At 36.6% G+C, this 21,626-nt stretch overlaps 1 protein-coding gene and 1 long non-coding RNA gene across 2 annotated transcripts; both read right to left on the reverse strand.

The window, feature by feature from the left end:
* Positions 1 to 258: 258 nt before the first annotated feature.
* On the reverse strand, positions 259 to 11,059 carry SRSF12 (serine and arginine rich splicing factor 12). Its single transcript, XM_029286177.1, has 5 exons — positions 10,924 to 11,059; positions 5,446 to 5,567; positions 3,619 to 3,726; positions 3,267 to 3,408; positions 259 to 2,662 (listed from the first exon to the last, which is right to left on the reverse strand). Exons 1-5 carry the CDS (start codon positions 10,986 to 10,988, stop codon positions 2,374 to 2,376), a joined length of 726 nt encoding a protein of 241 aa, XP_029142010.1. The 5' UTR covers positions 10,989 to 11,059; the 3' UTR covers positions 259 to 2,373.
* Positions 11,060 to 20,595: 9,536 nt separating this feature from the next.
* Positions 20,596 to 21,426, reverse strand: LOC107296797. The gene is made up of 3 exons (XR_001549103.1): positions 21,064 to 21,426; positions 20,911 to 20,979; positions 20,596 to 20,677 (listed from the first exon to the last, which is right to left on the reverse strand). It is a non-coding gene; the product is annotated as an uncharacterized LOC107296797 (long non-coding RNA).
* Between the last annotated feature and the right edge of the window lie 200 nt (positions 21,427 to 21,626).

The following is a 21,626-nucleotide window of genomic DNA, read 5'->3' on the forward strand; positions in this document are numbered from 1 at the left end:
ATGTCTCTAGTGTAACTGCCCTTCATGACAGCATTAATCTTCAAAACCTAACACTCACAATAGGAAGAGCACTGCAGAATTTCCCCTATATGGCACCGGTCCTTTCAAGCAACCCGAGATCATAAGAATTACGTTGGTTGTGGTTCCTGTAATGCAAAAGAAAAGTCAGTCTGATTCTGTTGCAAGCAATTTGCAAGGTTCTGAAAGCAAACACATTTTTTAAAAAGCGAAGATGAAAACTGCATGTATTTTATTGAAATATTTTAAGTTATGAAATAACAATGATACTCCCAACACTTGCTCATGAAATGTAGTTTTACTGCCACTACAATTATTTTAATACAATGCAGTGCTTGTACCATGTAACAGACATCAGTTACTATACATTTAAAAAACAAATAAGTTTCCAAACATTACTACACAATGCACAGTATCATATATTGTAAAATACAAAATTTTTTAGAATACCCTCTGTTACTTGAGTTAAACACGCTAATAATGACTTTATACTGAGTCGCTTAACTGTTAAATCATATTACAGGCTTAGAATTTAAAATGCTTGTTGGTGTCATCTATACCGATCACCTACTACAATGATATTTTGAAAATATAGATGTGATAGATTTTACACAACAAACATAAGAGTTTCACAAAAACATTTAACCACACATGAAAATCATGTGCTTAACAACTTATATTACAATAACCCCAAATTATATTTCTAATTATCTCCTTTTTAAAAAATCTGTTTGACTAATCTGTTTTCCATAAGCATTAATTTCAATCAAATTAATCATTTTGTGATCATTATTCATGTTGCAGAGCAAAAGATTGCTGCACGAGAGCAAAAGCTGTTCCCACTAAATAGCAGTATGTAATGAGAAAATGAACTGTACCAGTTCAGTCTGCAGATGGAAATTACATTATGAAATTTATATTTTGTTTTAAGCTCTTTACAGAAGAGACAGCCTATCCAGGAATAAAAAAAAATCCAGACTTGGCATTTCACTGCCAAGCTCTTTTTCTATTTGCAGGCAAATTATGTTATTATTAATGAAATGAGGAAGGTTTCAAAGTAGAACATATCAAGTACTACAAGTCATTTTAGCACTTCATTTGCACTAGTGTTCTTGTACACCCTTTCACATGCCACATTCGATCTAGCAATCCAACGTTCAACCATATTTTATCATTTAAGGAAAAATAATGATTTCCTGAAATTCACCTCCATCTGACAACCAAAGTGAGATCTAATGCAATGCAATGTTACAACGCATTCATGTAAATTCATATTTTTAGTCCAGAGAATTGCATATTAATTGTATTATTCTTTTCAAATGAAGGTCTGAAGTGATATTGCAAGATCTAATCATAGTTTTAACTATGAAATTAAGACAAATGCTGGACTTCTGCCTTATGTGATACATGTATCTCCATGTTATACAAGTATCTCTCCCTTTACACTGTAACATGCTTCTCTAATCTGAAACATAGACAAGGTTTAATTTAAAGGCGCTTTACAACCTGCAAGTTGAGTTGCAGTGCCTTCCTATCAATTTTTGTTTCTTAAAACATACTTGTCTGAAGAATATACATGAATGGTTGTCCTCCAATAAAATCTAGGTATCACCAAAAAGACACCAAATAGGGCCAAATAAAATAAGGGCAACAGCAGTGAAATTGTTACCATAACCAATATAAAAAAAACAAATTATTGGAACATTTAATCCTATCCCAAGGGCAGATCTACCATTCAAGCATTGAACTGCATGCAATTTTACTTTGATTTTTACTTACTCACTTCCGCATGCTCATCTCCTTCTACACTTAAGTCTTGCTTGGAAATCTCGGGGGGAGGGGGGGCAAATGAGTTGCATAGGTGGAAAGGAAAATCTGATCCATTAGCGTATCCATATTTCTGGCAGACTGACATAACTGTACTGCAATACCTACTGAAGTAAGTAGAAATGGGTAGAGAAAGGCCTTCCCTTTCAACTCCACTACAAAGCACAGGACAGACCTGTGTGCACCCTTAAGCCAGTACAAAATTACAGTAGCATAATTTTTTTTGCTGTTCCAAGGATTTGGAAGAAAGGTCCAAAGACAATCCTGTCCAAAAAAGAAAATGATGTAAGAGCAGAGCATAATGCTAACTTACACCAATAGAGTGAGCTTAGGTTCAAATTGAAACTAATCTAGGCTAAATAAATGTTTCTCTTTAATGTTAGCAAATTTTAAAGAGTTCTGCTTATTAAAATATGGACCAAAGGAACATAGCAAGATCTCTCATTATTCAATTATCTTACATTTCAGTTACATTTTGGACAAATTTTGTTCTTAGTTGTGCTCATAAAAAATTGTTAGAAAAACACATTAATCTTCTTCAGATACCGACTGGTTACTATTTCTCTGGTAGAAACTTCTAGAGCGAGAACTGGAGTTGGCATGTTTCCGCGGAGATTTAGATAATGATCTGGTAACTGAGCCTGAGCGCTTTGGATGTGACCGCGACTTTGTCCTTGAAGTAGAACGTCTTCGGTGGGAGCCGGATGGCGACTTCTCAGCATATTTTGAACACCTCTGCAATGATTTTGACCGTGATCTTCCTCTAGAGGTAGAATTCCTTTGAGGCGAGACAGATCGTCTTGGTGAGCTGGAATGCCTTGGAAGAGATTTTGAGCGAGACTTAGATTGACTATAAGAATGTCGTCTACGTCTTGACCTGCAAATCATCCACAGTATTAGATCTTTATTTGATCCAAACAATTTAAAATTATCCCAGAAAGTGAATGTGGATGGACCTTCCTTGGATAACATGCCTAAATTGTTTAGCCTTCTGCTGAAACCATTCCGAATTGTATTTTGTAGATCTTGTGTGTACTTTTTGTACCTTGCAACGGCAACAAGAATACAACCGCTAAGAGACAGCATGCAAAGCAAAGATAAGTGCTTCAAAGTTATAAAACATAAGAATTTGTAAATAACTCTACATCGTGGATTAATTTTAATCTCTAGTCCTAAGTGTTCAAATTATTTTTTACGGAGCCAGATTTACTGAACCTATACATATAAGAGATGTCATTATTCATTATTTATGGTATTTCTATGCTCCAAAATGATTTTGAACAGCATTTCCTTTCCCTCATTGGTTATCATCCTTGTCATTATATTCTCTTGAAGCAGTTTATGCAACCGAATCATAATAAACTCCCTAATTTATGAAGTAGCATTTTTTTTTACACTGGTTGATATTTAAACTATCTTACTCTTTAAAGCTGTCAGAGTGTCTTCTACTCCAGCCCCATGATGAACTTCGGCTACGTGTCCTCCTTCGGCTGTGGCTTCTTGATCTTCTATAATCCATTGGAGAACACTGGCGACGTTCTTTTGACTTCATCTGACCTGGGGCTGGAAATTAAAACAAAAACTGGGAGAATGCAAGGAAACAGAATCATCTTACATTGTTAGCATGCTATTACTTTTACATTTTAATAAATTGTCCCTCTACATTGTGACTGTCATGATTATTGTGCTTGTATCATTCTAAGCAATATGAAAATCTACTTTCTTAAATAAATATTTGCAGAATAAGTAAGTGATGTGTTTATTTTCACTTACTTTTGCGATCCCCTTGTGCAAACTGTATTTCAATTTGCCGGCCACATACCCACTTTCTATTGAGGTTATAAAGAGCATCTTCTGCATCACGAACATCTTCAAACATGACTGTCTGTTAAGGACACTTTAAACATGCACAAAGCAAAACATTGTATCATACATCATAGATCACACACTCAAATATTTTTAAAATAAATCATCTTATTTTTATATTCTACATAAAGCTTAACTGTTGTATATCCTACGTGGTCTCTTAATTATACTAACATTTCATCAAGGCATATGCTAAGAAATATGCAAAGTGTGAAAGGAAGACCACGTCCCCATTCAGGAAAAAGGACCAATGGCCACAATTCACTTCCAGGGGTTCACTAAATGTTTCAAAACACTACTGGCTTTGCATTCTATCAAGGTCAAGCATCTACCAGGGTCCCAGAATAGATAGAAGATATCATTACCTTACCATGTAATCATTCTAATTTTGCACAGGCATGCAAAAGTTAGTACGTAGATTTTATTTGCTAGCATTATCTATTACAAGGTTGGTGGGTATTTTGTGTGGGACTTCAAAATCCTGGCCAGCTGTGTTTGGAATTGTAAATCTCCCTTCACACTTTGTCTATATTCAGACATTACAGACTTAATTATTTTAATGATGGCTTGCTGAGTGAATCATACTGGGTATATATAACATTGGCCAAAAGTAAACAAATGCAATAAATCAACATCTGAAACTAGTTAAAAGCAGCAATGAAAGACACATATAGCTGGTGGGCTGCAAAATATGAAGCATCTCAATGTCACACACAAAATACAGAAGACTGAATACATTTTAAATCCAAAAATCTTTGACCACTGAAACGAATACAAAATTCCTGTACAGGCTAACTTCATTTCATTTCAATGGCATATCTGTGTAACAAATTTGCTTCTTCTTTTATATGAATGCCAAAAGTCCTGACAGGAAGGAATTCTCTGCATAACTGAAGCCCTTATATTTGTAGTGCATCTCTGAATAGGTGTACATATAGTTAGAATATGCACCTTACAATAAGGGCCTTCATTAGCATCTGATGGATAACCACAGTTTAGAATTTGAAAATATAGTTCAATATTATTCTGCCATTTGCTTTCATAATCATCTGACTTCCTTTTCATTTTGCTGTTTTTTTAATTCTTTTACAACAAATACAATTTGATAATATAAAAACTGTGCTAGATAATCAAAACAAGCGCTATTGCATTTATATCTATTTTGTTAGGGAATAAATTAATAGAAAAACCAACAAATATTTGTATACAATTATTTTGTATTAATTTAAGAAAACAGTATTTAAAACTAGAACAGTTATAAACAAACAAATTCTTGACTTGAAATTTAAGAGTTTTGAGCGATAAGATACAAAAGGAAACTTTGGCAGTTACCTCCATGTCACTTGATCTTGACCGTTACTCTTTTGGGCTTGCTAGATGGACTTGACAAGGGCCGTAGAACCAACCAAATCAGACTTGGCTTTGACTTTGGAACTCGTGCAAATGTCGGAAAGCCGAAGCCTTAACTTGGTGTTGTGGCTTTGTCTTTTTCCTTGAAAAAGGACTTCCCCTCTTCCAGTTTTCTTTTTATCTTTTTCCACCCTCCCTCTTTATTCCTTGAAGCTTGAACTTTAAGGTGTCTTTTGGCTTGCCTGCTTGGACTCTATCTAACCGGGTTCATTCAAACTTTGGGGTGCTTGCCAGCCACTGTGGACTGCTTTACATTTTCTGAGACAAAGAAATAAATACATTAAGTTAGGATGCAATAACAACAATGCACCGCAATAACAATACAATGAAATAAAGGATATTGTATATAAGCAAATCCTCGTGGGCGTCTTGTGTAGAAGTCAAGCGGAATGTATACGTCTACTACAGGGCCATATCGACCAAATTCACGGCGCAAATCCTCAGGCCTGAAGTGTTTTAGAAATAAGGCAAAAAAACATGAGTGTGTCTATATAATGGCACCTGGTACCCAGGAAATGTTTTCTATATTTAAAAATATTAAAGAAATACTTTGTATAATCCTAAAATTTCTTGTGGTATTAATTCAAACTTTAACCACTACTTTGGCTATTTGGGGAAATCAAAACTGGCAAATATTGAGTACTTTCAAATATATGACTATTATATTAAGCAAAAACAGACAGGAACCTTTAAAACCTCCCTTTAACTTTATTTTTCTAATAACGAACCATTTTTATTTGTGTTCTTTATTTGAACAGTGAAACAATTTAGGCAGCTAAATGCATGACAAAAAAGGCCTCAAACAAGAACATCTCAAAGTTTTTCTCCCTTCCTGAAACTGCTATTATACATTGTCCTCTTTTCAAATCCAAGGAGAGTACAATTTAGCCTGGTAGATACCAGGACTTATGAAAGTGAGAACACTATGGGAAAGTAAAGGCAGACCTTTTCCTCTCACAAATATAGTGGTAGCTGAACATGCAGTCTACAATTAAATTAATTCAGGAAAGAGAAAATGAAAACCTCTGTACACAGTAAAAATGTGTAGTGATGATTTTGAAAAGGGTTACAAGATCTCATAAAAATGATCATGCACTACAGTGAATTGAATAAATGGGGATCAGAGAAGCATTGCATCTACTGAAGGACCTATACTAATTAGTAATTAAGAACTGCATTTCGACAATACATTATACTATGTATTGTAAAATACTAAGCTTAACTAGGTTAGTTATAAACATAATAGCTGCAGTACAGGACAAATATTAAGATGTTAGATTAGCACTAGGTAAAATCAGGTTAAACTTCCACCTTCACCTTTAAATCTCACCTCAGAATCTAGTTATCCAGCTCAATCTAACGCACATCTAAAAATTGAAACAGAGAATGATGTATGTATGTATGTATTTATGTATGTATGTATGTATGTATGTATGTATGTATAAAATAAATAAATTCGAACACCAGGATAATATCAAACTAAAAGCTGTTTAATACATGTATGTATGTATGTATGTATGTATGTATGTATGTATGTATGTATGTATGTATGTGCTACTTTGAGATCCTGGAGAAAAGGCAGGATATAACACATTTAAAAAAATTTGCACAATGTGTGAACTTTGTTGTTCTTTTAGTCTTGATACAGGAGGGGTCAGAGTTGGTCTAACCCAGGGGTCTTCAAACTTGGCCCTTTTATGACTTGTGGACTTCAACTCCCAGAATTCCCCAGCCAGCATGCCTGGTTGAGGAATTCTGGGAGTCGAAGTCCACAAGTCATAAAAGCGCCAAGTTTGAAAATCCCTGGTCTAACCTATTTGATTAAGCCCAAAAAACATGTGATAGGAGCTCAGAAAATGATTAATTCAATATCCACAAAATCTATGTTGTGAAAATGGAATCATGGGGTAACTGCTGGAACTGGGTTAAATTTTGCTTCTATGATTTCTGATTATACAACTAAATAACTAGGTATTTATACAAATGTCTGGTAGGCTGGACAGAATAATCATTTAATCATTAGCTAAAAATAAATTTATTTGGACACTTGTCATAGAGAATGACTGCAAATAAACAAAAATCCTATTATAAACAAGGGAATTGTCTTACTTCTCTAACAAAAATTAAAAGAAATTCCACTCTGGTTAGAACAAAGCCTTTGCATTAAAAAAAATGCTATCTCTCCAAACTGAAGGAAATCCCTACAAGCCTGGCTTTAAACAAACCAATCTGAATTTACTATATTCTGCTATACGTATGCTCAGTTAGTGCATAAACAGTTGTGTGTTTGATTCATTGCTTGTTGTTTAAGTATAACAACCAATAAATAAAGATGGAATATCTGAGCATCAAAGTACATATTTCAAAAACATAATTAGCAGCTACAAGGGTGTGTGTGTGTGAAAAGAATGGTGGTACAGATCCACATTAGAATCTTAGCAAGCAAGTTTTAAATGTTTAAACAGCCATGATCCTAATTAGTTTGCCTTGTCCAAAATTAATCTGTTTGTTTCAATAGAGCATTTCTTGATTATGTATGTTGCTGGTGCAAAAGGGCCAATCTACATTGCAATTGTATTATAATGTAAAATAATAAAAGTACTTTTCCCACTGCACAGCTATGAATTCTCCCCAATTTTTTGGTGAACAAAGAAGAAAATCATTAACTGCTTATTTCATCTTTAAAGAAATAGTTTAATTCTGAAATTCCCATTAAACAAGGAGGAATTGGATCATTTTTTGAAAGAGAAATCACAGAAAACCCCCTCCCTACCCAGGCAGAATATGAGGCCTTGCATCCTAAATTCCTGTGAGTATCTCTCCTCATGGAATATTCTGATAGGAAGGGGATATAATACAGCAATGAAAGTGATCATATTCACTATCCTTGTGGTTTTTCATTCTATCTTTTTCCTACAAAAATCTTGCTGCAGAAAGAAACCTGCTAGATCAACAGCAGGTAAGATAATTCGCTAACAACATCCTTGGTTTTTCCATCAGTGGGAGTTTCCACAGCATCATTTGTTTGTAGGTAGGCAACCTATAATTTACGGATCCGTTACAATGAAAACAAATTCAGTGAAATTGTCAGAGAAGTTTCCTACTCCCAAATAAGTGACCAAGACCCTTTCCCTCCTGGTACCTAAACTATAACACAAACATGGCCTGGAAGCATCCTTCTTCTATCTATCAGATCTCCTGATGTTGCCCTCATCCATGAGTGAGATAAACTTAAGTTACTCTTGGTTGTAGCGCTGAAGGAATGTTTTTCCTCCTGCTCTAAAACCATCACCGCCAGTTTTATCACTCATTACCTGACTATTGCATTAAAGGTAATTCAGGGAGTTACAGGAGTTGAGATCAATTCAGGAGTTGAAACAGAGGTTATAAAGACAGGATATGATTTAGCAATTGTAACAGCAGTTTTCATAGGGATGTAGTTTTCTGTTAATGCAAAGATAAAAGGGTGGTGGTTCAATAGTGGATAAAGAACTACACAAACACATTCTAGTTCCATTCACAAAATATTGTTTTATATTTGTACTCAGATGTGTGCAGTATTTAGATTTGAACAAAGGTGTTTCAAATCAGAAGTGAGTACACTCTCTGTATTTCTTGATAGTTCCTGAAAACTAGCAATGCGTGTTCAGGAAAATATTATTATGAATTCAAGAGGCTTTCAGAAGCAGCAGGATAGGCTGCCCTGTTACCATCTCTCAAAAGTATTAAACATATTGTGCAAGATTGCCCAATATATGCGTTCTCTGATTCCCTATAAGATCTGCACAAAGCAACGCCAGAGGTGATCGCCTGAATAGCTGAATTGGACATCCAGTTATAAGGCTACTGCCATACCGCATTGAAGTTTTATATATAATTACATGGATTGTGTATGTATGTTTACTGCTGTCATGTTATCATATGCTAAATAATAATAATATCATCATCTCCTAATTTGAAACACTTATTATCCTGAGTTTACACATCTACCAATAAGCCCAGGAAAAAGTTTGCATCCTTTAAAGGGGCTAGTGATAGGTACCGGGGAAGATGCTATGCTAGATCCAAAACATCTCTGACTAATTTGGATTCAAATGTTGTACAATCTATTTATTCTGTTCTCTTTTTAAGTCCCGGGAAGATAGGATAACTATAAAAACTTTTAGATAAAGATCTCCTATGTGAAAAAAAATGCTTAAATAGTTTACTATATTCGTTTTCGAAATGATAAATCTAAGGAGGTAAACAGTCTCAGCCCTGATTATATTTGGGTGAAGGACAACTTGGGAATCTCAGGGTTGATGACTAGAATGGGGAATAAATGTCTGTCTGTCTGTCTGTCTGTCTGTCTGTCTGTCTGTCTGTCTGTCTGTCTGTCTGTCTCTCTCTCTCTCTCTCTCTCTCTCTCTCTCTCACACACACACACACACACACACAAAAGGCAATAACAAATAATTTTGTCAAAAAAAATTGCATGGATGCAATTACCAGGAGCCAAATTCAATTTGGGGGCATCTTTAGCATGTATATTAAAAATAGTAACTGATAATGTTAATTTAATCAGGGAACTAAAATCAATAAAAATTGAAAATTAATCTATATGATTCTGATGAAACACAGTAAACATGTTATATCTACTAGAAGTTAAGATGAGAGCAAAAATCTTATCATTTAACACGATAAGACTTTTCAAGACACAGGAAGAATTGAAACCTCTGCAAACAACTGGATGCAAAGTTTTTGCCTCTTCATAGGCAGGGAAGAATTTCAGCAAATACAATCCACTTCCAAATTATTATCTTCACATCTCAAAATTTACAGAACCTACCTTGTATTTTAAAAAAAATTACAGAAGCCTAATTCCCATTTGCATCATTAAGTTATATGAGTTTCAATTAAACCTCAGGCCTGGGGGTAATAATATCAAAAGAAAGGGAAGGTGAGATTGAATCTACAGAATGATATACTTGGCCTCAGTTTACATTTCACTGAAAGCACATTGGGAAGATATAAAAATCTATGAAGGTCTCCCCAAATCTTGGGACCAACATGTTGGGGCATGCAGCTAGATTTCCCCCAGAGAAACATACTGCTATGGTGATACAAAAGCAAGTTAGTCTTCCTCATAGGAATTAAATCAATTTGTTGCCCCCTCAGAGCAAGGCATGGGGGAGAATTGAAATTGTGTGTGTGTGTGGGGGGGGAAATCCTGCTCTTACTTCTTAATCCTATGGAGAGGCTTCATTTTTTTCCCCCTAAAGTCGTACTTTTCCAATAGTGCACTCTAGGACTTTTTAACACCCAATAACATTTTGGAAAAAAATTAGCAAGGAAATGAACAACGTTCTCCCCCTGGGATAGGCCCCAGAGGCCTTGAGAAGCAAATCTTCGCCCAGTAGGTTAATATTTGGTGCATGTATTAAATCAGGGGTAGGCAACCTTGGTTCTTTTATGACTCGTGGACTTCAACTCCCAGAATTCCTGAGCCAGCTAAGCTGGCTCAGGAATTCTGGGAATTGAAGTCCACGAGTCATAAAAGAGCCAAGGTTGACTACCCCTGTATTAAATGCACAGACGTCGGGGGGGGGGGGATTAAAACAAATAAAACCTCCTCGAAAATGGTGATGCTTTCTCCCCCATCCCTAACCCGGGGCCGCTCGTTACGCTCCAGCCGAGCCCTCGTCGCTGCCCCGGGGCCCTGCTCCCAAAATAGAAGCGACGGGCACCGCTCTTCCGAAAGGCCCGCCGCGCTCCCGCAGCCGCTCCCTATAGCTTACAGGCCGCCTCCCTCCGATCTCTCACCTAGTGGCGTCCGCCACGTTCCTGACGAAGAGCGAGGTGTTGGGAGGCCGCGTATAGCGGGACATGGCGGTCGGAGGCCTGGGATCTCCCCTCGGGAACAGACCAGCGGCGAGACGAGCTCGAGATGGAGGAGGAGATGGAGGAGGAGGCTGGTTTGGCTGCGGCAGAAAAAGCCGGGATGGAGACGGCGAGCGGCCCCGCGGCGGCCACAGCGAACAGAGGCCTGAAACACTCGGCGAGGGGGCGGGAACAATGGCGAGAGCCGGAGGTGGAGAGAGAAAAAGGCCGCACAGTCTCCTCCTACAGGTCGCGGCCTTGCTAGACACCGCGGGAGTCGTCCCGGGAACTGGTGGTGGAGACGGGAGGGGACTGGATTGCCAAAGGGGCTGCAGGCTTCAAAACCACCGGAGAGTCTCATGCAGCTGGGAAACCTCTCCGGCTATGTCGAGTTCTGTGCATCTTTAGAGGCAGCCAGGCACCTCGAGTCCTTGCAGGGGTTCCCTTCCTCCTGCAATTTATTTCATCCTAGCATCATAAATAGGAACTCTCCAACGATAAAGGCTACTAAAATAAACAAGCAATTTCATCAATATGTGGAGTGCCATAGGGATGCAAGAAGAGCAAATTTATTATTTCTTTAGCATTGCACCTCCCTGCCCCAAGATTCTGGACTGTTTACAAGCGTTAAAAAAAAAACTGCTAAGAAGTCCAATAAAATAACATACCTCAAACCCTCCACTATTTCCAGCCCATAAAATAAAATCCCAACTAAAGATAGTCCACCATCACCAGTAAATTTGAAAACAAAACGGTCTTTCTTACCTCGCAGGAAACAAAAAGCAAAGGGTCAAATGCATTCCTGGTGGCAAGATGTATCAGACTGGTAGGTCTTCCATGAGAAAAGTGCATTTCAGTTTACATCCTCCCCATCTCTTGAGGCATTAGAACCAGAAGCTTTATAGGTGATGCTATAGGATGGGCAGAATCCATCTGAAGCAGATATCAAGTTAAGTGGAAACTGAACTGTAGGGCTTTTTAGGTTAAAGCTACTACAAATAGAAGCCTATTGATAACTAATAAAGCAGCCAAAGTAGCAGTATTATAGTAGTAGTGTCTCTCCCCTATCAGAAATTTGGCTACTGCTTTTTATGCCAATTGAAAGTACCAAATTATCCATTAAAGGCAGCTCCACTTATCACACATTACAATAGTCTAAAATGAGGATAAAGTCACTGTCACCAAGGCTTTACAGTTAAGGAATGGCTGAAATAACGGTTTAAGGAGGTATTTCTCAGCCTTGGCAACATGACGATATGTTGACTTCAACTCCCAGAATATCCACATCAATAACCCCCTAAAAACAGATTTAATTTCATGGCCCAGTGCCTGGAGAATAGGCTTATGTTTTTAATATCTTAAATGGGCCTGACTCCAATTTATATAAACCTTACTCCAGTGGACTTCTCAGAAGGCCACTGGAGTAAGGTTTATATAAATCTCAGGGACCAATTTAAGCATTAATTAATATATTGACAGCATTGATATTAGAGGTTGAAGAGAAAGAAGCCTAAAGAGGGATGGGTTACAAGCCCTCTTTATGGAAGTACTCTTTTATTTGAATGAAACATGATTGATAGGGTTAACTATACTGAATGGGATAGTTCATATGTGTATTGGAATTTATAATGAGGGACGGAAAGGAAGAAGTCAATTTTTCTTTACAGTGGATGCTCTGGATTAAACAATATCACCCGTTTGACACTGTCCAAATCAGATTCCACAAGAAAACTAGAATTAATTGAGATAATCAGAATGTTGCAAATCTTGTAGGGTTTTTCCCCTCTTTTTTATACAACTATGAATCAGGGAGGAGCCAGCATCAGTCTCTAAAATGTAATTGTTAATCCTTCCCAGCTAGGCTTACATTCCTGCAATTAACATTAATTTATCTTGATAGCAGTTGAGAATTCCAAATGCCCAATGGCTTTTTAGCTGAGTTTGTGATAATAATGTTCTAAAAGAATATGAGTGGATTATAGTTCAAACTTGGACCCTTCAAATATTCTGCTACAATATGTTGTTCCAGAGCCTAAGTGCAACAACACAGAAGGCATGCTTCCTAGATCCCATCAGATTGCACTATTTAATTGAAAGGATCCAGAGCAGGCCCAGATTTTTTGGGATGGACATAAATAACAGGATATCTGACAAATAACCCATCCCAGTGCCATAAATGGCTTTGAAAATGACTACCAGCATCTTGAATCCAAGAACCTACTGGGAGCCAATGAAGCTCATATAGTAGTGATATTATTGAGCATACTGAGATGCATACACAACTATTTATTTCAATAAATAAATGGAATTTAGAAGTTCATAAATTCATAGAAGTTCGTATCTTCTGCTAGAGTGACTTGCCATCTATCTCCCACCAGATTCTCACCACCAATCACCATATAATTTTCTGCCCAAGTGCCCCCCAACAAATCAACGTCAAGTCCTTATCGACTCTGATTCTTATTCTGTAAGAAAGAGCCCCATCCAATATTAAAAGGACAAACATATCTAATAGATAAATAATCTGGGTCTTTGCATTGCTTCTGCTTCAGAATTCAGCAATCCCTAGTCCCAGTCAGCCAGCCACCTCAGACGCGGGGTGCTAGATATGATGCTTAAACAAATTTTTATTGTAAGACTATGTCCTATATTATATGAAAGCAGGCAATGTTTCTGCATTTTTAACAGATATGGAGAAGAGAGGAAGAGATACAATGGCATTTTGCCATAGGGCTCAGAAACTACTGTTAACTACTGTATGATCGCTCCACCCTCTACATGATGGTCAAACCCTTTTCTCTGTCACTGCAACCATCTATATGCTGAAGCTATTCATTATGATGGGAAAATGGTAGTATTGTAATCTCTGGTCTGATATGCAGTGGTAAGAAATCACATAAGGTGGCAGTAAAAGACTGTAAAACATGTAACCTTTTATACATTGGAATGATTCACTCTCTGCAACAACAATTACATAACAGGCGATTAACTAGAAGTGTTTAGCTAGTCTTGTTGTTTTTCAGAAGTTAAAAACTCTTCTTGGCCATTGTAATGGAAAAGAAGCAGAATGGTTGTTTTATAAAATATCCTTTCTTATGCCTTTATCTCTTAAGGGTTATGCAACAGTCATAAAGATGCTCATTTATAGCATCACCCAGTCCTTCCAACAACCTGTCCTTGGAAGAGATCAGTTGACCCAGTGATGGCTAGATGACTACATAAATTGCTACTTTAGAAATGATTGCAGAATGTGGGATGGATACACTTTTATTTTAATCATGATGCCCAAGTCTAGTGCAGCATATGCTAAATTCAGTGAGAATTCTGAATATACACTGATAGGAATGTAGAGTAAGAATCAACCAGACCTCTAAACTGAGAAATAATTTCTGCTGCGAATTCTACAAGAGACTGTTAGTCAAAACTTTAATATATATATATATAAGTTAATGAAAATAGTGAAGAACATTCATAGATGACTTTAAACAACACATGGAAAGACACTGATGAATTTGCCCAAAACCGAAAATACAAAAATCCCTCACTGCCCGATAAGTTATGTATGGGAGAATTTAATATTAATGCTAATAATGAGAATGGATGGTATCCTTTCTTTAGTGCTGGATTTTTTGATTTGCTGAAGCTTTCAGTGGAAATAGTGTTTTATGAAACTTTGTCTTGTAACTCTCTCAAATATTTTTCCAACAATACATATATACATACACCTATCTTCTGGAGCATATTTTGGTGAGTGCTGGGAATCGCAACAAGAGGAAATTAGCAATGTTTAATATATGTGAAACTGTGTAAACTGTCTAAATAATATTGAACTCAATTTTTTTCTTTGAAAAAAAGAAAAAAGTGCCTCAGGCTGCCTAGATAGCCTCACTGGCAAAGGAAAAAGTCATGACATTCCTAATTAACAAAGTCCACTATGGCATCAATGCAAGTCAAATAATTCTATGTAAAGAAACACCAAAAAATTGAAAGGAGGGCAGTACAATGGAATACTTCAGAGCTGCTCATGTTGCCCATTTCTTTCCATATGGAAGTATTCTTTTAAATATTGATAAAACAGAAGAGGCAAATTTACTTAAAAGGTTACTCCATATGAGGATTTTTTTTCTTTTCTACTCTTGGATTTTTTTAACAGGTCATGCTGAGTTGTAATACTAGTGAGTGGTGTTGTCTCCAGAAAATATCTGATTGGAAGCATTACATTAACCGGGATAGTAGTTGAAATAACTTTATTTGGCTTTCTATCTGGGCAGCTAGTTGGGAGTTCTTTAGGAGTCTTTTGCTCCCTCTCCTATTCCTTTCAGAAATGAATATCTAAAACCTAATGTTCTCAGAAACCTGATTTGTTACATTTTCTGATATTTTTAAGCCAAGTCTGTATTGATTTCTGGTAATCGTCCAACTAGTCCCTGCAGTTTGTTGGCAAGATTTTTGGATTTCTTGTATTTTGCTCTTGCCTGCTTCCTAGGGCTGAGTATGACTGGCCCAAGACCACCCGGCTGGCTAAGTTGGGACTAAAATCATAGTCTTCTGTTTTGTAGCCTGATGCCTTAACCATTGCATCAAACTCGCATTCTTGCTCCAAGGTTGCTTATATTTACAGCTATATTCATTTAAGCTTTTGATCTTTAAATTCTTCTTACGGTACCTCATTTTTCTAAGTATACCTTTGTTTTTATTTTGTGCAGAATTAGAGATAGGAGAGTTAGGACTCCAGGAGCTATAGCAACTCTGAGAACACATATTTTGAGTTCCATAAAAAAAACCTTTTCTTTTCATCGGTTCAAAAGATAATTTATTACTTCCTGCCTGTTTTTGGCCATTTGAAGCAACTGACAGAATTGATAGAAATGAAGGTAATCAAAGCAAACATGGGTTTGTCAAAATCAGATCATGCCAGACAAATCTTATTGCATTCTTTGACCAGCTGACAAAATTAGTAGACTAGAGGAATGCTGTGGATATAATTTACTTGGACTTCAGTAAGGCATTTGATAAAGTAGACCACAACCTACTACTTGATAAGATAGAAAAATGTGAGTTATACAGCATCACAACCAGATGGATTCGTAACTGGCTGACTGGCCGTATTCAGTGTGTGGTCCTCAATGGAATTGCATCTACATGGAGGGAAGTATGTAGTGGGGTGCCCCAGGGCTCTGTTCTGGGCCCAGTGCTCTTCAACATCTTCATCAATGATTTGGATGAGGGGATAGATAGGGAACTCATCAAATTTGCAGACGACACTAAGCTGGCAGGAATAGCCAACACTCCAGAAGATAGACTTAAAATATAGAAGGATCTTGACAGACTTAAACATTGGGCGCTATCTAATAAAATGAAATTCAGTGGTGAAAAAAGTAAGGTTCTACATTTAGGCAAGAAAAACCAAATGCACAGGTATGGTATAGGTGGTACCTTGCTCAATAGTAGCAACTGTGAGAGGGATCTTGGAGTCTGAGTGGACAATCACTTAAATATGAGCCAGCAGTGTGCTGCAGCTGCCAAAAAAGCCAACACAGTGCTAAGCTGCATTAACAGAAGGATAGAATCAAGATCACGGGAAGTGTTAATACTTTACAATGCCTTGGTAAGGCCACACTTGGAATTCTGCATCCAGTTTTGGTCACCACGATGTAAAAAAGATGTTGAGACTCTAGAAAGAGTACAGAGAAGAGCAACAAAGATGATTAGGGGACTGGAGGCTAAAACATATAAGGAACGGTTGCTGGAATTGGGAATGTCTAGTTTAATGAAGAGAAGGACGAGAGGTAACATGATAGCAGGAGCTATCACAGGGGCTGCCACAAAGAAGAGGGAGTCAAGCTATTCTCCAAAGCACCTGAAGGAAGGACAAGAAGCAACAGATGGAAACAAACCAAAGAGAGAAGCAACTTAGAACTAAGGAGAAATTTCCTGACAGAACAATTAATCAGTGGAACAACCTGCCTCCAGAAGCTGTGAATGCTCCAACACTGGAAGTTTTTAAGAACAGATTGGACAGCCATTTGTCTGAAATGGTATAGGTTTCCTACTTGAGCAGGGGGTTGGACTAGATGACCTCCAAGGTCCCTTCCAACTTTATTATTATTATTATTAAAAGTCAGCTTTGTACTAGTGTGTGAAGGATTGGGAGTAAAAACAGAATAAAGTTCCATGTTCTGATGTTTTTCTTCTGCTGCTGCTGCTTTCTTGGAAGTAAAGTTTTTTTTTCTTTTCAGTTCTATGGCTTGGCAAAGCTTGTGGGTGGTTTGTTTTTCCACCAATGGGAACACTTGCCTCATTTACCTCCTGGATTCAGGGCAAATGTTCTTTCTCACACTCTCCACTCCCAGATCATCCATGTCCTGTTCCTGTATGTGTCTATTTATTTTCACTCCATTACCATTATTGGGGGGAAATATTGCAAAACTCATTGTAAAAATGCCAACGTGCTCTATTTTTATCTTAACAATTAAAAAAAATGTTTTTAAAGCCAGGATAGTGAGAGCCAATTTGATCTAGTGATTAAGGTGCCATCATGATTATTTCATATTTGTCCAATAAACATGGCATCTCATCTTTGTCTATGTTATATTTGGTTAAAAGTTTTTGAATAGGCATACCTGGGAAATTCTGGGAATATTCTTAGAATCTGCTCTCTACACATCAGTTTGTGTCTCATCTCAAACATGGAAGAGTTTGCTGCAGTAGCAGCAATGCAGATATGCAAGAAAAAAGTAAGATAACCATGGAACACTCAAACATGAATCTTTAATCTAGCAGCATTTCCAGACATTTTCCCTTTTAATTCCGTAGATCTCATCTTGGACTTTAAATAAGAATGTCAACTGTGCTCTTATGCAAACTTTGATTTTTAAAACTTTCTGAAAGTATGGTTTCATCCACTTATTATATATCTCTCAGTATAATGGATTTTTCCCCAAACAGGAAAGGAAAATTCCTACTGTGTTCATGCAAATCTGATCATATGCTGCTGAAGATTGCTCATGCTGAAATCAGTGACTATTTTAAAATTGCAAAGAAATATTAGGGATTCAGACTTGTTTTAATGCAACAAATATTATACATTTGGCATATAAAAACCACAATGCCAAGATTACTGTAAGTCTTAATCATCCAAGAACAGTTTCTTGAAAAAAGGGCAAATATATAGTGTTGTTTATTTTCAGTATTATTGTTTGATCAACTTAACATTCAAACAGATTTATTAAAGCAGTATTCCCCAACCTTTTTGGCTTTGTGGACCAGCAACAGTGGTGGCGGCAGAGGGAGGGAGGGGATGGTTTCGCACACCCACACACCCCTTACAAAAAATGGAGCTTTGCATGCTTGCCCGCCACTTGAGTGGCCCGGTTCCAGCCGGGCCTCAGCCTAGTACCAGGCCGCAGACCAGGGGTTGGGACCCCTGTATTAAAGGATGAAGTTTGTTTACAGTGTTCAGAATCACAAAAATTGACCATATTCAGAATGAAACAAAAATATATCAAAATACATTCTGTTTCCAGTACCATTTGTGAGTGGAATTGTTCCTATTTTGTTCATTACAATAAAATAGTATCTTCTAGCTTCTGATACCTATATATTGTTAAACAATACAAATGTCAGTTGCATTCAAAATTGATTTGATATATACTACCAAATTTTGTATGATAACTTTTTTACAGAATAAAAATATGTAAAATGTTATTTTAATAAGGTCCAAATAGCTTCCTGCTGGATACATAATCCAACATGTGACTATGGTTTCTCCTCCTACAAAAGATACTTCATCTTAACCTGTAGCTTCAAACAAAATATGTTAGTCCCTACTTGTTCATTAAACATATTTCTGTGCCACTCCAAAAAAGCAACTGTCAACAGTTCCATAGAAAAAAATACAATATGAAACATACTCAGTACAGAAAGCAAAAACACAAGGTACAATATACAAATAAAAGGAAAAAAAGGGAGAAGGATAAGCAATTTGGTACTTGCAGAAATTTTGGGCAACAATTGACGTTACCTTATCACTGACCTCCTTGCTGGGGTATATTAAAGTCCAAAATATCTGGATAGAGGGCTGTTGTGTACTCTTTTTTGCTGCCTAACTTTTGAAAATTTTCTAAGCTCCTACACCAAAATTCCCCAGAGAAAATTTACCCAAGCAAAAGAAAGCCGATGAACAAAAATAAACAGCATCTTTCTATGACTGTGTAGGCTTATCTCACTGAGCTTCTTTTGCTATTACCTTATTTATCAAATTTCTTAACCACCCATCTCCTTCATAGTAATAGTAATAGCCAGGCCCATAATTTCCCAAAGGCATCACAATAGCAAAAACAATAAATTGCTTCTTTTGTTTTTGAATAGCACCTAGTGGTATTACTTGCTGCATACCACCCCAAAGTAATGTCTTGAAAATGTTATTATTTACTTTTTTATACAATCAAATTTCTTCTCTGAGTTGTTTTTAGTAGAGTCTGAAAAGTGTTAAATATTTTAAAACAGTATTATATGGATATTTCATTGTTTTAATGCTTTGTCACATTAAAATAATATTTTACTAAAACTGTATTAACCTATCTTTACCACTGTTTATTTTGCAATAGAATAATACAAAAGAACTGGATTTGTATAAGAACTATAATCTATTTTTGATGTATTCAAAGATAACTTGCTGCTAAAGATTAAAATTCTAGTGACAGAAGGATAAAGAGATAACATCCCCAATTGTAACTTCCTAAAGTAGAAAGAAAGTCAGCAATTTAAACATGTCTATTTCTCTCCCAAAAACAGAAGGACAAATCTTAACAGGAAAATCACCACTCATTTCTTTCACTAACAGGTTGGATCTGGGAGCAAAACTCTTCTAAACCACTCTCCAGAATCATTCGTAGTTTGATTTGATTCTGGCTATCTTCTATTTGGACAATGGATCATGCTTAATCTGTTGGAATTTGCTGGAAAAGTGGATGAAACACAATCAAGATTAATGTTTAACGTGTTATAAAATCTTGCTTACAGAGGTTGTTCTAACAGTAATCTGTTAATTCAAACCATTGGATCATGCTTAATCTGTTGGAATTTGCTGGAAAAGGAACACAATCAAGATTAATGTTTAACGCATTATAAAATCTTGCTTACAGAGGTTGTTCTAATAATAATCTCTTAATTCAAACCATTAAAAACTAAGTACCATGGAACTGAAAAAATAAAGACAATTAAATATCTTCTGTTTTAGTTCATTTGGGTAGTATAGCGAAAGTAAAAGACTAGAAACAGGTGAGATGGTGCCTCTTTAGATGTGTTAACTTCTCATTATTCCTTGCCTCATGGACACTGGTAACCTGGTACTGAAGGGATACTAGATTGGGGAAAGATCTTTAATGATTTTCAAGAATACAAGGTATATTAAGCTGAAGAATTGCAATGTCAACCAAGTTTGTGGATACATGAAACATTCATGTAAGTCTTTTTTTCAACAATGATGGAGTAATTTCTTACCATCATGAGATATTTACAGCTTAATCAATTTACAGCTTTTATCAATCTTTTCCTCATATTTAGTTATCAGTGCATATTTTATGTTCAGTTTTTGACTCACTCTGCAGTTCGTTGTTCTTTTATTTTCTTCTGACATCTGGGTCAGTGCTTATGGATTCTTATGGTTCATAACTTTTGCTAACTTATTCACAACCTGGGAAAGAGAATGCAAGAAAGAAAAGTTGCTATAAACATGTACTGATGATGTTACTTAGCTGGAAAATGAAACATCTGCAAGAAAACAGCTAAGGTTAGAGAGAGCAAAAGACCCCACAGTGCAGTTTCTCTATCTGATTAAAACTTAATATATTTTCTTCTCCACTTATGTATAATATTGCAGTGATAACTGTGGTCACTTTCTCATCACCTCATTTATATACACATTACCTATGCTTTCACTTTCGTACCCCAGCTGTTTCTCATTCCCATTTTCTTCTTCTGTCAGATGGGTAAGCCCTGTCAATAAATAACGCAATAATTAGTACTCCTGGTTAAACTTAACTGGAAATCAATCACTTTTATTTTTAAGGTAATACTCACTTTGAAATTGCTAGGGTTTCAAAAGACGGTATCAGGTTTCAAACAAATTCTTGATAGACTTCAACATTTGGCTCTTTCTAATACAATGCACTTCAATGAGGAGAAATATTGGATTCTGACTTTAGGTAAGAATAATCAGATACACAAGTACAAGACTGGTGGTATGTGGCTTGGCTCTAGTATTTGTTAGAATATGATCCATTGTCCAGTGCAATTGCCAAAAGATCAAATGCAATCTTGGGCTGTATCAAAAGTTGTATAGTGTTCTGATTATGTTAAGTAGTATTTCCACTCTATGTTGCATTGGTCAGGCCACCCCACAAATTTTATATCCAATTCTGGTCAGCACAATACAAGGATGCTGAAGACCTGGAAAGAGTACAGAGAAGAGAGACCAAAAATGAAGAGGGACTTGGAAGATAACTCCTAAGCAGAATGGTTAAAAGAACTGGGCATGTTTAGCATAAAAACTCCCCTATGCGGAGACATGACAGCAGACTTACAATACTTTAAGGCAGTGGTTCTCAACCTGTGGGTCGGGACCCCATTTGGGGTCGATCGAC

This window comes from Protobothrops mucrosquamatus, unplaced genomic scaffold (genome assembly GCF_001527695.2).
Source record: "Protobothrops mucrosquamatus isolate PMUCROS unplaced genomic scaffold, P.Mucros_1.0 scaffold_206, whole genome shotgun sequence".
Lineage (NCBI taxonomy): Eukaryota > Metazoa > Chordata > Lepidosauria > Squamata > Viperidae > Protobothrops > Protobothrops mucrosquamatus.